Raw genomic sequence first — 13,178 nt, forward strand, 5'->3', positions numbered from 1 at the left:
AACAAGAAATATGTTCAGCAGAAATGTATTATTTTATTTTATAAACATAAAAATAGATAAAGAAACACATTTTCACTTCGCTTAGGTAAATACCGAGGAGTTAGAATTGCTGGGTCATATGGTAGATGTGTATTTAATTCTGTAAGAAACTACCAGGGTTTTCCAATGTGGCTGTACCATTTTACACTCCCATCCGCAACGTATTGGAGTTCCAGTTGTTTTATAGCCTCACCAACATTTGGCCTTTCAGATTAGCCCTTCTAATGAGTGTCAAATGGTATTTCTTTTTTTTTTTTTTTTTTTTTTTTTTTTTTTTGAGACGGAGTCTCGCTCTGTCGCCCAGGCTGGAGTGCAGTGGCCGGATCTCAGCTCACTGCAAGCTCCGCCTCCCGGGTTTACGCCATTCTCCTGCCTCAGCCTCCCGAGTAGCTGGGACTACAGGCGCCCGCCACCTCGCCCGGCTAGTTTTTTTTTTTTTATTTTTAGTAGAGATGGGGTTTCACCGTGTTAGCCAGGATGGTCTCGATCTCCTGACCTCATGATCCACCCATCTCGGCCTCCCAAAGTGCTGGGATTACAGGCTTGAGCCACCGCGCCCGGCCGGTATTTCATGGTTCGATTTTCTAATGTATGTTGAATACTATTTCCTGTACTTTGTACTTTGTTATTGACATATCTTCTTCTGCAAAGAACTCTTAGCATTTTACTCATTTAAAAAGTTTGATTGCTTGCTCTTTGATTATTGAGTTGTGGAATTCTTTATATATGTATGGTTAGGTATATGTATTGTGAATATTTTTCCCCAGTGTCTGGCTTGGCCAATTCATTTTTTCATGGTGCCTTTTGAAAAACAGACATTTTCAATTTTGATGAAGTACTCTGGTTCTTCAAGCCAGTAAAATGGGTAGTTTCTTACCACTTTTTCTGTCTTGGGGCCTGCCCTGAGGCTCAAGACCATAAAACCGGAATGTCACCTAGTACTTCTCCCTTCTAAGTATTGAGGTCTAACATCCGCTTGGTTTTGGTCTCTCTCCAGGACCTTCAGGGAGTTGTCCAGAGCTTATAGTTGTTTTCTCCTGCAGTTGATCTAATAGGATCTACTCAATCATTACCAAGTATTTTCCTTTAAGTATTTTGCCTTTCATGTTTAAATCCTTAGCTCATGTACAATTTATTTTTGTGTAAGTAAATGGGAGAACTCTTTTTTTCTTTTTTTTTTGAGATGGAGTCTCACTCTATCACCCAGGCTGGAGTGCAGTGGTGCAATTTTTGCTCACTACAACCTCCGCCTCACGGGTTCAAGCAATTCTCCTGCCTCAGCCTCCTGAGTACCTGGTAACACAGGCGTGTGCTACCACACCCGGCTAACTTTTGTATTTTTAGTAGAGATGGGGTTTCACCATGTTGGTTAGGCTGGTCTCGAACTCCTGATTTCATGATCCACCCGCCTAGGTCTCCTAAAGTGCTGGGATTACAGACGTGAGCCACCGTGCCTGGCCAAGAAATCTAATTTTTAAATAGTTCATCCTATCCCCACTGACCGTAATACCAACCCCAACATTTATTAACTTCCCATATATAATGAATCATTCTGCATTCTGTTCTGTTTCCACACTTGTTACTTGGGGAGGAAAAAAAAAAGAAAAGAAATTTGTATCTGAAAAATATGAGCCCCTTTACATGATCAGGCCCAGAGAGGCCTCGAAATAGAACAGCAATCATGTCACACCCCCTGGAGCTAAATAACTATTACCTCTTGAAGTCAGCTGCTGTGTGGGATGCCAGGTAACCATATAATGCCATACACCCTGTACTTCATAAGATGTAGCCAATCACTAACTAACTTTTTTTTTTTTTTTTTTTTTTTTTTTTTGAGACGGAGTCTCGCTCTGTCGCCCAGGCTGGAGTGCAGTGGCGCGATCTCGGCTCACTGCAAGCTCCGCCTCCTGGGTTTACGCCATTCTCCTGCCTCAGCCTCCTGAGTAGCTGGGACTACAGGCGCCCGCCACAACGCCCGGCTTTTTTTTTTTTTAGTAGAGACGGGGTTTCACCGTGGTCTCGATCTCCTGACCTTGTGATCCGCCTGCCTCGCCTCCCAAAGTGCTGGGATTACAGGCGTGAGCCACCGCGCCCGGCCTCACTAACTAACTTCTGTAAGCCAGTGAACACTCCTAACAGCTTTCTTTTTTTTTTTTTTTTTTTTGAGACGGAGTCTCGCTCTGTCGCCCAGGCTGGAGTGCAGTGGCCGGATCTCAGCTCACTACAAGCTCCGCCTCCCGGGTTTACGCCATTCTCCTGCCTCAGCCTCCCGAGTAGCTGGGACTACAGGCGCCCGCCACCTCGCCCGGCTAGTTTTTTGTATTTTTTAGTAGAGACGGGGTTTCACCGTGTTAGCCAGAATGGTCTCGATCTCCTGACCTCGTGATCCGCCCGTCTCGGCCTCCCAAAGTGCTGGGATTACAGGCTTGAGCCACCGCGCCCGGCCTCCTAACAGCTTTCGTGATCACCTCCTCTTTGTGATCTCCTCCTCCTGATTTGTGCCCTTTTCTTTTTCTTTTCTTTCTCTCCTTCCTTTCTGTCTTTCTCTCTCTTTTTCTCTTCCTCACTTTCTCTCTTTCTCACTCTTTCTCTCTCTTTTTCCCTTCCTACCTTCCTTTCCTTCCCTTCCTTCCCTTCTTTCCCTTCCTTTTCTTTTTCCCCCCCTTCCCCTCCCCTTCCCCCTCTCCTCCCCCTCCCCTCCCCCTCCCTTTCCCCTCCCCTTCTCCTTCCCTTCCCCTCCCCCTCCCCTTCTCTCCTCTCACCTCCCCTCCACAGGATCTTGCTTTGTCACCCAGAGTGGAGTGCAGTGGTGCAAACACAGCTTACTGCAACCTTGACTTCCAAGGCTCAAGCAATTCTCCCACTTCATCCTCCCAAAGTAGCTGGGACTACAAGCACACACTACCATGCCCAGCTAATTTTTTGTGTTTTTTGTAGAGGCAGGTCTCACTGTGTTGCCCAGGCTGGTCTCAACTGCCGAGCTCAAGCTATCTGCCCACCTTGGCCTCCTAAAGTGCTGAGATTACAGGCCTAAGCCACCACACCTGGCCAGTCCTTTTTTCTTTAATAACTTGAGCCTCTCTTTTGTTCTCCCCAAGCATTCCCCAAGGCAATTTGTAAATGTGTCCTCAACCTTGGCCCAAGTAAACTCTCTATATTAAATATTCCTCAGCTCCTTCCTTTTAGGTTGACATACTTTATAATAAGATTTATGTTTTTATTTTTTCTTTTCTGTGGAGAACAGTCTTACTATGTTGCCCAGGCTGGTCTTGACCTCCAGACTCATGCAATCCTTGCACCTCAGCCTCCCAAGTAGCTGAGACCACAGGCCTGCACCATCACACCTGGGTTTTTATTTGTAGAGATGGAGTCTTACTATGTTGCCTAGGCTGGCCACGAAAGTCATACATCTTTGTTATACTTACTCCTAAGTTCCTTATAATTTTAGTTATTAGTGTTATTATGGTCTGTGCTAGCTTTATGAAACTTATTTTTTTCTGTTTGCCATTATATTCACAGTTGGCATTGATATATTTAAAACTACTCTTTTGAAAATCCCTTACTTATTTTATTTATTTATTTATTTATTTATTTATTTATTTTTATTTTATTGTTTTTGAGACAGGGTCTTGCCTTGTCACGCGGGCAGGAGCTCAGTGATGTCATCTAAGCTCACTGCAACCTCCGCCTCCCAGGTTCAAGTGATCCACCTCATTTTTATTTTTTAAAATACTCTCTCTTCATATATAAATTTTTTTTCTGAATCATTAGAAAGTAAGTTTTGACCAGGCACAGTGGCTCATGGTTGTAATACTAACATTTTGGGAGGCTAAGGTGGGCAGATCGCTTGAGCCCAGGAGTTCAAGACCAGCCTGGACAACATGGTGAAACCCCGTCTCTACAAAAAAATTTAAAAATTAGCCTGGCATGGTGGGGTGGCAGGATTGCTTGAGCCTGGGAGGTCGAGGCTGCAATGAGCTGTGATTGTGCTACTGCACTCCAAAGTAGATAATAGAGTGAGAACCTGTCTCAAAGAAAGAAAGTTCATTTTTAGACTGAACACAGTGGCTCACACCTGTAATCCCAACAGTTTGGGAGGCTGAGGCAGGAGGATAGCTTTGAGGCCAGGAGTTCAAGACCAGCCTGGGCAACATAGTGAAACTCTGTTTCTACAAAATTATGAAAACATCAGCTGGTCATGGTGGTGCACACCTGTAGTCCTAGCTACTGAGAAGGCTGAGATGGGAGGATTGCTTGAATCCAGGAGTTCAAGGATACACTGAGCTATGACTACGCCACTGAGCTCCAGCCTGGGTGATAGAGCAAGAGCCCTGTCTCTCAAAGAATGTAAATTGTTGAAATATTTTATTTCTAAATACTTCAGTGGGTATTTCCTAAAAACAACATTTTCTTATATAACCATAGTATAATTGTCAAAATCAGTAAATTAATGTTGATACAGTACTCTTATCTAATTCAGACTTTCAAATTTTACCAATTGTTCATATAGAAAAAGAGGAAAAAAACTTTTTTCCCCTGGTCCAGAAATACGTATTGCATTTGGTTGCCATTTTTCTAATTTCTTTTGAGAACAATTCTTCAGTCTTTATCGTTAGTGACTTTGTCATTTTTTTTAAAGAGCAAGTGAGCTATTTTGTGGAATATTCATCAATTTGAGTTTCAGTGTGATGTTTCCTCATAGATTCAAGCCATGCATTTTTGGTAGAATGCCACAAAAGTGATGTGTCCAGGTCGGATGCGGTGGCTCACGTCTGTAATTCCAGCACTTTGGGTGGCCGAGGTGGGTTGGTCACCTGAGGTCAGGAGTTCAAGACCAGCCTGCCCAACATGGCGAAACCCTGTCTCTACTAAAAATATAAAAATTATCTGGGCGTGGTGATGGTCACCTGTAATCCCAGCTACTCAGGAGGCTGAGGCAGGAGAATCACCTGAACCCAGGAGGTGGAGGTTGCCGTGAGCCAAGATCACGCCATTTCACTCCAGCCTGGGAAACGAGAGCGAAAAAAAAAAAACACAAAAAAAATTAGCTGGGTGTGGTGGCACATGCCTACTTGGGAGGCTGAGGAAGGAGAATTGCTTGAGCCCAGGAGGCGGAGATTGCAGTAAGCCGAGATCACGCCACTGCACTCCAGCCTGGGCGACAGAGCTAGACTCTGTCTCCAAAAAAAAGGTGATACATCCTTGATAGTGTATCTCAGGAGGCACATAAAACCTAGTTGAGCCAATACCAGTGATATTAATTCTGATTACTTGATTAAGGCATTGTCTGTCAAATTTCTCCACTATAAAGTTACTATTTTTCCTCTTTGTAATTACATATATCTTGATTCAATTTGGTCTTTATTTTGTTTTGCTTTGTTTTGCTTTGTTTTGCTTTTTTGAGACGGAGTCTCGCTCTGTCGCCCAGCCTGTAGTGCAGTGGCACAATCTCAGCTCACCATAACCTCCACCTCCTGGGTTCAAGCATTTCTCCTGCCTCAGCCTCCTGAGTAGCTGGGACTATAGGCGCGTGCCACCACGCCCAGCTAATTTTTGTATTTTTAGTAGAGATAGGGTGTCACCATGTTGGGCAGGATGATCTCGATCTCCTGACCTCGTGATCCGCCCACCTCTGCCTCCCAAAGTGCTGGGATTACATGCGTGAGCTACTGCTCCCGGCCAATTTGTTTGTTGTTGTTGTTTTTTGGAGACAAGGTCTTTCTCTGTTGCCTAGGTTGGAGTGCAGGCATGAACACAGCTAACTGCAGCCTCAACCACCTGGGCTCAAGCAATCCTCCCGCATTAGTCTCCCAAGTAGCTGGGACCACAGGTGCATGCCACTATACCCAGCCAATTTTTTTATCTTTTTGTAGAAACAGGGTCTTGCTTTGTTGCCCAGGCTGGTCTCGACCTCCTGGGCTCAAGCAATCCTCCCACCTTTGCCTCTCAAAAAAATGCTGGGATTATAAATGTGAGCCACTGCACCCAGCCTGATTCTGTTTTTGTGGGGTTTTTGTTGTTGTTGTTGTTTGTTTTTGAGACAGAGTCTCACTGTGTCGCCCACCCAGGCTGGAGTGCAGGGCGATATCGGCTCGCTGCAACCTCCACCCTCGGGGTTCAAGTGATTCATCTGCCTCAGTCCCCCAAGTAGCTGGGATTATAGGTGCGCACTACGTGCCTGGCTAATTTTGTATTTTTTAGTAGACACAGGGTTTTGCCATGTTGGCCAAACTTGGACTCCTGACCTCAAGTGATCCGCCCACCTCAGCCTCCCAAAATGCTGGGATTACAGGTGTGAGCCACAGCATCCAGCCCTGATTCTGTTTTTAAGAATAGTTTCAGCTGGGCACGGTGGCTCACGTCTGTAATCCCAGCACTTTGGGGGGCCGAGGCGGGCGGATCACGAAGTCAGGAGATCAAGGCCATACTGGCTAACATAGTGAAACCCCGTCTCTACTAAAAATACAAAAAAATTATCCGGGCGTGGTGGCACGTGCCTGTAGTCCCAGCTACTCAGGAGGCTGAAGCAGGACAATGGCGTGAACCTAGGAGGTGGAGCTTGCAGTGAGCCAAGATGGCGGCACTGCACTCCAGCCTGGGTGACAGAGTGAGACTCCATCTCAAAAAAAAAAAAAAGAATAATTTCTGGAGCAAGAATTGTTTCTGGGCAGGGGGGAAGAATAGTTACAAGGCAAGGTGCTTGTAATCCCACCACTTTGGGAGGCTGAGACAGGAGGATTACTTGGGCCTAGGAGTTCAAGACCAACCTGGTCAACAAATCAAGACCCTGCCTCTACAAAAAAATTTAAAAATTAGCTGGGTAGGGTGGTGCACACCTGTGGTTTCACCTACTCAGGAGGCTGAAACGGGAGGATCACTTGAGCCCAGGAGTTCAAGGCTACAGTGACCCCCATGATCATACCACTGGACTCTAGCCAGGGCAACAGAGCGATTCCCTGTCTCTTTAAAAAAAAAAAAAAAAGTTACAGGACAATTCAGGTTTTGTTTTTCATCTTGAGTTAGTTTATGGTAGGACCTAGGAAAGGGCAGATGTCTTCAGGAGTTCATTTGATCCATTACATTGATTGTGAATCAGTGAGCAGAGATGAGCAAACAGGCCAATTTGAGATTTCAAGGGAGAGCTTTGTTTTTACTGGCAAGTTTGCAGTTACCCCTTTTCACCACTAGATGGTAGTGCCTAACAGAGCTTATAACTGCACATGTTCAAAGGCTGATGAAAAAATAAAATTCAATTTTATGATGATATTTATTAAATGTAATTCTATCTACATGATCTTGTAATATTCACTTAGATACTGTAAGTGATTATATCATAAAATGCATTAAATATGTTTATGAAATAAGTTTTGTAAAAGTTTTGTAGACTAGTAAAATCATGAAAAATCTGACAGGTTTTTAAAAATGTTCCTAAGATTGTGGTTAGAAACTAGAGAATTAATATGCAATAGACCCTTATCTCAGAATTACTTGGAATTGAGGATAATTTTTTTTTTTTTTTTTTTTTTTTTTTTTTTTTTTTTTTTTTTTTTTTTTTTTTTTGAGACGGAGTCTCGCTCTGTCGCCCAGGCTAGAGTGCAGTGGCCAGATCTCAGCTCACTGCAAGCTCCGCCTCCCGGGTTTACGCCATTCTCCTGCCTCAGCCTCCCGAGTAGCTGGGACTACAGGCGCCCGCCACCTCGCCCGGCTAGTTTTTTGTATTTTTAGTAGAGATGGGGTTTCACCATGTTAGCCAGGATGGTCTCGATCTCCTGACCTTGTGATCCGCCCGTCTCAGCCTCCCAAAGTGCTGGGATTACAGGCTTGAGCCACCGTGCCCGGCCGAGGATAATTTTGTTAATCAGGACTTCCAGTGGGCTAGAATCTTTAACACATCATATTGTGCTTACTTTTCCTAGCATGAACAAGGCTCAGTTATGATGTTTGAGCACCTTATTAATTCTAATGGAATCAAGCCTGTCATGGAACACTATGGTCTCATCCCTGAAGAAGATATTTGCTTTATCAAGGAACAAATTGTAGGACCACTTGAATCACCTGTCAAAGGTGTTTTGGTAAGTTTATGTACAACTTAATTTTAACTGACTGGTGCTTTTCATCTAGCCTTTTCATGATCCCTTCTGAGTTATACATTTGGCTATTTTAGAGGCTAAATGGTAAAATATGAGTTCTATGTTTCTACTGTTTAATGCAAAAAATAAAAGGCTTATATTTTTTTCTACCTCTCAACTGAATTATTTAGAACTTACTTCCCAAAACTATATATACAGAAATTCTTTTTTTTTTTTTTTTTTGAGACAGGGTCTTACTCTGTCACACAGACTGGAGTGCAGTGGTGCAATCTCAGCTCACTGCAACTTCCACCTCCCAGGCTCAAGCGATCCTCCCACCTCAGCCTCCTGAGTAGCTGGGACCACAAATGTGCACTACCATGCCCAGTTAATTTTTGTATTTTTTGTAGAGATAGGGTTTTGTCACATTGCCCAGGCCAGTCTTGAAATCCTGAGCTCAAGTGATCTGCCCAGCTCTGCCTCTGAAAGTGCTGGGATTACAGGTGTGAGCCACTGTGCTTGGCATAAATTCTTTTCTTTTCTTTCTTTCTTTCTTTCTTTTTTTTTTTTTTTTTTTTTTTTTGAGACAGAGTCTGGCTCTGTCACCCAGGCTGGAGTGCAGTGGCCGGATCTCAGCTCACTGCAAGCTCCGCCTCCCAGGTTTACGCCATTCTCCTGCCTCAGCCTCCCGAGTAGCTGGGACTACAGGCACCCGCCACCTCGCCCGGCTATTTTTTTGTATTTTTTAGTAGAGACAGGGTTTCACCGTGTTAGCCAGGATGGTCTCGATCTCCTGACCTAGTGATTCGCCCGTCTCGGCCTCCCAAAGTGCTGGGATTACAGGCTTGAGCCACCGCGCCCGGCCTCTTTCTTTCTTTTTTTTTAGACAGAGTCTTACTCTGTCGGCGAGGCTGGAGTGCAGTGGCACGATCTCAGTTCAGTGCAACCTCCGTCTCCCAGGCCCAAGCAATTCTCCTGCCTCAGCCTCCCATGTAGCTGGGATTACAGGTGTGTGCCACCACGCCTGGCTAATCTTTGGATTTTTAGTAGAGATGAGGTTTCACCATGTTGCCCAGGCTGGTCTCAAACTCCTGACCTCAGGTGATCCACCCACCTCGGCTTCCCAAAGTGCTGGGATTACAGGCGTGAGCCACTGTGCCCGGCCATAAATTATTTTTTAGTGAATATATATGCAGTATTTTATTCATTTAAAAAAATTTTTTTTAGAGATGTGGTCTCACTGTGTTGCCTAAGCTGGTTTCGAATTCCTGGGCTCAAGTAATTCTCCCACTTTGGCCTCCCAAAGTGCTGGGATTACAGGCGTGAGCCACCATACCTGGCCTGCAGTATTTTATGTAGAAGCCTAAAGTAATTTTGTTTGGAATGTAAATGTGTATGTTTCATCTAGCCATTAAAATGAACATATTTGGCCAGGCTCAGTGGCTCATGCCTGTAATCCCAGCACTTTGGGAGGCCATGATGAGAGGATCACTTGAGTCCTGGAGTTTGAGATCAGCCTGGGTAACATACTGAAACCCTGTCTCATGCCTGTTGTCTCAGATGCTTGGGAGGCTGAGGCAGCCTGCAGTGATCTGTGATTGTGCAACTGCACTCCAGCCTGGGCAACAGAGCTATACCCTGTCTCCAAATAAAAAAAAAAAATCACATTTGAAATATTTAAATATATGAAGATCTACAAAAAAGTTGAACTGGTTCAATGGAAAATCTGTTTTGTTTCCTTTTTGATATTTTGTATTTTTTAAATTAAAAATAAAGTTGGAAAATAATTTCCCCCTGAGACTTTTAGGGTTGTTTCCTCAAATATATACAAGTGTACTTACAGTATAAGATAAAGAGATGGGTTTTGTAGCAAATATCCTATTTCCAAAACAATTGAGCTCAAAGAATACATTCAACAATGCATATTATTTAGACTAGGTGTGTAGCTACTTTGAAAGATAGTACTATTTTAATGCATGAATTCAAGCACCATTAGTTTATTATTAGATTTTATATTTTTTTTTATTTTTTTATTTTTGAGACGGAGTCTTGCTGTGTTACCCAGGCTAGAGGGCAGTAGTGTAACCTCAGCTCACTGCAACTTCCACCTCCTGAGTTCAGGTGATTCTCCTACCTCAGCCTCCCGAGTAGCTGGGATTACAGGCATTTGCTACCTAGCCTGGCTAATTTTTGTATTTTTAGTAGAGACGAGGTTTCACCATCTTGGCCAGGCTGGTCTTGAACTCGTGACCTCGTTATCTGCCCTCCTCGGCCTCCCAAAGTGATGGGATTACAGGCATGAGCCACTGCGCCTGGCCTAGATTTTATATTTTTCAAAAACTTGGTTTATAAACCAAGAAAACACAGTTGTTGTTGGTTTTGGGAAATGTAATACAGTTAAGATCTTTTCAGTGGCACAAGAAAAGAAAATGTGGTAACAATAAGGTATCATATACCTTAGCATTTCTTTTCCCTTTCTACTAGTTTTGAAATGAAGTGGAAGAAGGAATAGAACCTTCTAGTTTATCTTATATTCCCATTCAGGTATCTGTTTATAATTTACAGATTAATAAAATTGCTTTGCTTTGATTATAAATAGATTTGGTGCCTGTCCTAAAACTTCCAGTGGGTTTTCTTGCCTTCCAGTGGCCATATAAAGGGCGTCCTGAAAGGAAAAGCTTCCTTTATGAGATAGTGTCTAATAAAAGAAATGGCATTGATGTGGACAAATGGGATTATTTTGCCAGGTATGCACTGAACACTTCTGAAAAGTTGGCTAAAATATTTATATAAATTTAGTATTACTATTTAAGGTACAGCTTCCTTGTTGAAAAATTTCATATCTCTGCTTTGGAATCCTTCTAGGGACTGCCATCATCTTGGAATCCAAAATAATTTTGATTACAAGCGCTTCATTAAGTTTGCCCGTGTCTGTGAAGTAGACAATGAGTTGCGTATTTGTGCTAGAGATAAGGTAAGCTCTGCCAGAGGAGATAATAAGAAGAGTGTTGTTCCTGGTCTGAAATTTGGAAATAACCATTTGACAATTTGGAATAATTGGTAAATTGACAATCTCTTTACTTAATTCCTAGGATTTGTAAATATCTTTAGTCTCTTCCCTCCTACTGCATTATTAAATAATAATAAAATTAAAATGGACATTTATTAAGTTTTGAGTCAGACACTGGTTTTGGGGTTTTTCTGTTTGGTTGGTTGCATTTTTTTTGAAATAGGATCTCACTGTGTTCCCCAGGCTAGTATTGAACTCCTGAGCTCAAGTGATCCTCCCTCCTCAGCCTCCCAAGTAGCTGGGAGTGCACATTATCATGCCTGGCTTGTATGAGGCATTATTTTAAGTGCTTTGGACGGATCAACTTATTCCGGATAACCCTGTGAGATAGATACTATTATTCCATTCAACAGGTGAGCAAATTAAGGCACAGAGAAGGCATATAATTAACAAGTAGTAGAGTTGGAATCTCAACCCAAAAAATTTGTTTCCAGAGTCTCTCTCTTTTTTTTTTTTTGAGATGGAGTCTCACTCCACCACCCAAAGTGCAGTGGCACCTTCTCAGCTCACTGCAAGCTCCGCCTCCCGGGTTCACGCCATTCTCCTGCCTCAGCCTCCCTGGTAGCTGGGACTACAGGCGCCCGCCACCTCGCCCGGCTAGTTTTTTTTTTTGTATTTTTAGTAGAGATGGGGTTTCACCATGTTAGCCAGGATGATCTCGATCTCCTGACCTCGTGATCCGGCTGCCTCAGCCTCCCAAAGTGCTGTGATTATAGGCATGAGCCACCGTGCCCGGCCCAGAGTCTCATTTTTAATCACTATATTAGTGTTGAAAAATTTTATACAGTTAACACCTGAACAAAATCGTGTTTAGGGGTGCTACCCCCTCTCCTAGTTGAAAATCTATATATAACTTTTCTTTTTTTTTTTTTTTTTTTTTTTGGTGTCAGAGTCTCCTTCTGTTGCCTAGGCTGGGGTGCAGTGGCACGATCTTGGCTCACTGCAAGTTCTGCCTCCTGGGTTCAAGTGATTCTTCTGCCTCAGCCTCATGACTAGCTAGGTTTACAGGTACATGCCACCACGCCCAGCTAATTTTTGTCTTTTTATTAGACAACGGGGTTTCACCGTGTTGGCCAGGCTGGTCTCAAACTCCTGACCTCAAGTGATCCACCCACTTTGGCCTCCCAAAGTGCTGGGATTATAGGTGTGAGCCACTGTGCCTGGCCTGCGGCCTGCATACAACTTCTGACTTCCCCAAAACTTAAACTACTAATAGCCTCCTGTTGACCAGAAGCCTTATTGATAACTTTAATGGTCAGTTACACACATTTTGTATGTTTTTTTGGTTTTTGTTTTGTTTCCAGACAGGGTCTTGCTCTATCACTCAGGCTGGAGTACAGTGACACTATCATAGTGCACGTAGCCTTGACTTCCTGGGCTCAACTGATCCTTCCTCCTCTGCCTCTTGAGTAGCTGGGACTACAGGCCTATGCTTGGCTAATTTTGGAATTTATTTTATAGAGGTGGGATTTCACTGTGTTGCCCAGGCTGGTCTCAAACTCCTGGGATCAAGCAACCCACCCACCTCAGCCTCCTAAAGTGCTATGATTATAGGTATGAGCCACTGTACCCAGCCTATTTTGAATGTTACATGCATCATATACTATATTATTATTATTATTATTATTATTATTATTATTATTTTGATACAGGATCTTACTCTGTCACCCAGATTGGAGTATAGTGGTGCAATCTCCAATCACGGCAACCTCCACCTTTCCAGCTCAAGCAAATCTCCCACTTCACCTTCCCAAGTAGCTGCAACCACAGGCACATGCCACTATACCAGGCTAATTTTTCTATTTTTTTTGTAGAGAGAGGGTTTTGCTATGTTCCCCAGACTGGTCTCGAACTCCTGACCTGAAGCGATTTGCCCTCCTTAGCCTCCCAAAGTGCTGGTATTACATGTTGGAGCCACCATGCCCCATCTACTGTATTCTTACAATAAAGTAAGCTAAAGAAAAGAAAATGTTATTAAGAAAATCATAAGGCAAGGCCAG

At 43.4% G+C, this 13,178-nt stretch overlaps 2 protein-coding genes across 9 annotated transcripts in view; one reads left to right on the forward strand and one right to left on the reverse strand.

Annotated features, from left to right (window-relative positions):
- Positions 1-13,178, reverse strand: part of MANBAL (mannosidase beta like) — a 634,273-nt gene that overhangs the window by 380,396 nt on the left and 240,699 nt on the right. The gene's annotated exons all lie outside the window — the stretch shown is intronic.
- SAMHD1 (SAM and HD domain containing deoxynucleoside triphosphate triphosphohydrolase 1) overlaps positions 1-13,178 on the forward strand; it is a 60,004-nt gene that overhangs the window by 21,456 nt on the left and 25,370 nt on the right. The window contains exons 7-9 of the mRNA XM_050807097.1: positions 7,956-8,111; positions 10,755-10,855; positions 10,974-11,082. Coding sequence (XP_050663054.1) covers positions 7,956-8,111; positions 10,755-10,855; positions 10,974-11,082 — 366 coding nt within the window. The remainder of the gene's footprint in view (positions 1-7,955; positions 8,112-10,754; positions 10,856-10,973; positions 11,083-13,178) is intronic.

This window comes from Macaca thibetana, chromosome 10 (genome assembly GCF_024542745.1).
Source record: "Macaca thibetana thibetana isolate TM-01 chromosome 10, ASM2454274v1, whole genome shotgun sequence".
NCBI lineage: Eukaryota > Metazoa > Chordata > Mammalia > Primates > Cercopithecidae > Macaca > Macaca thibetana.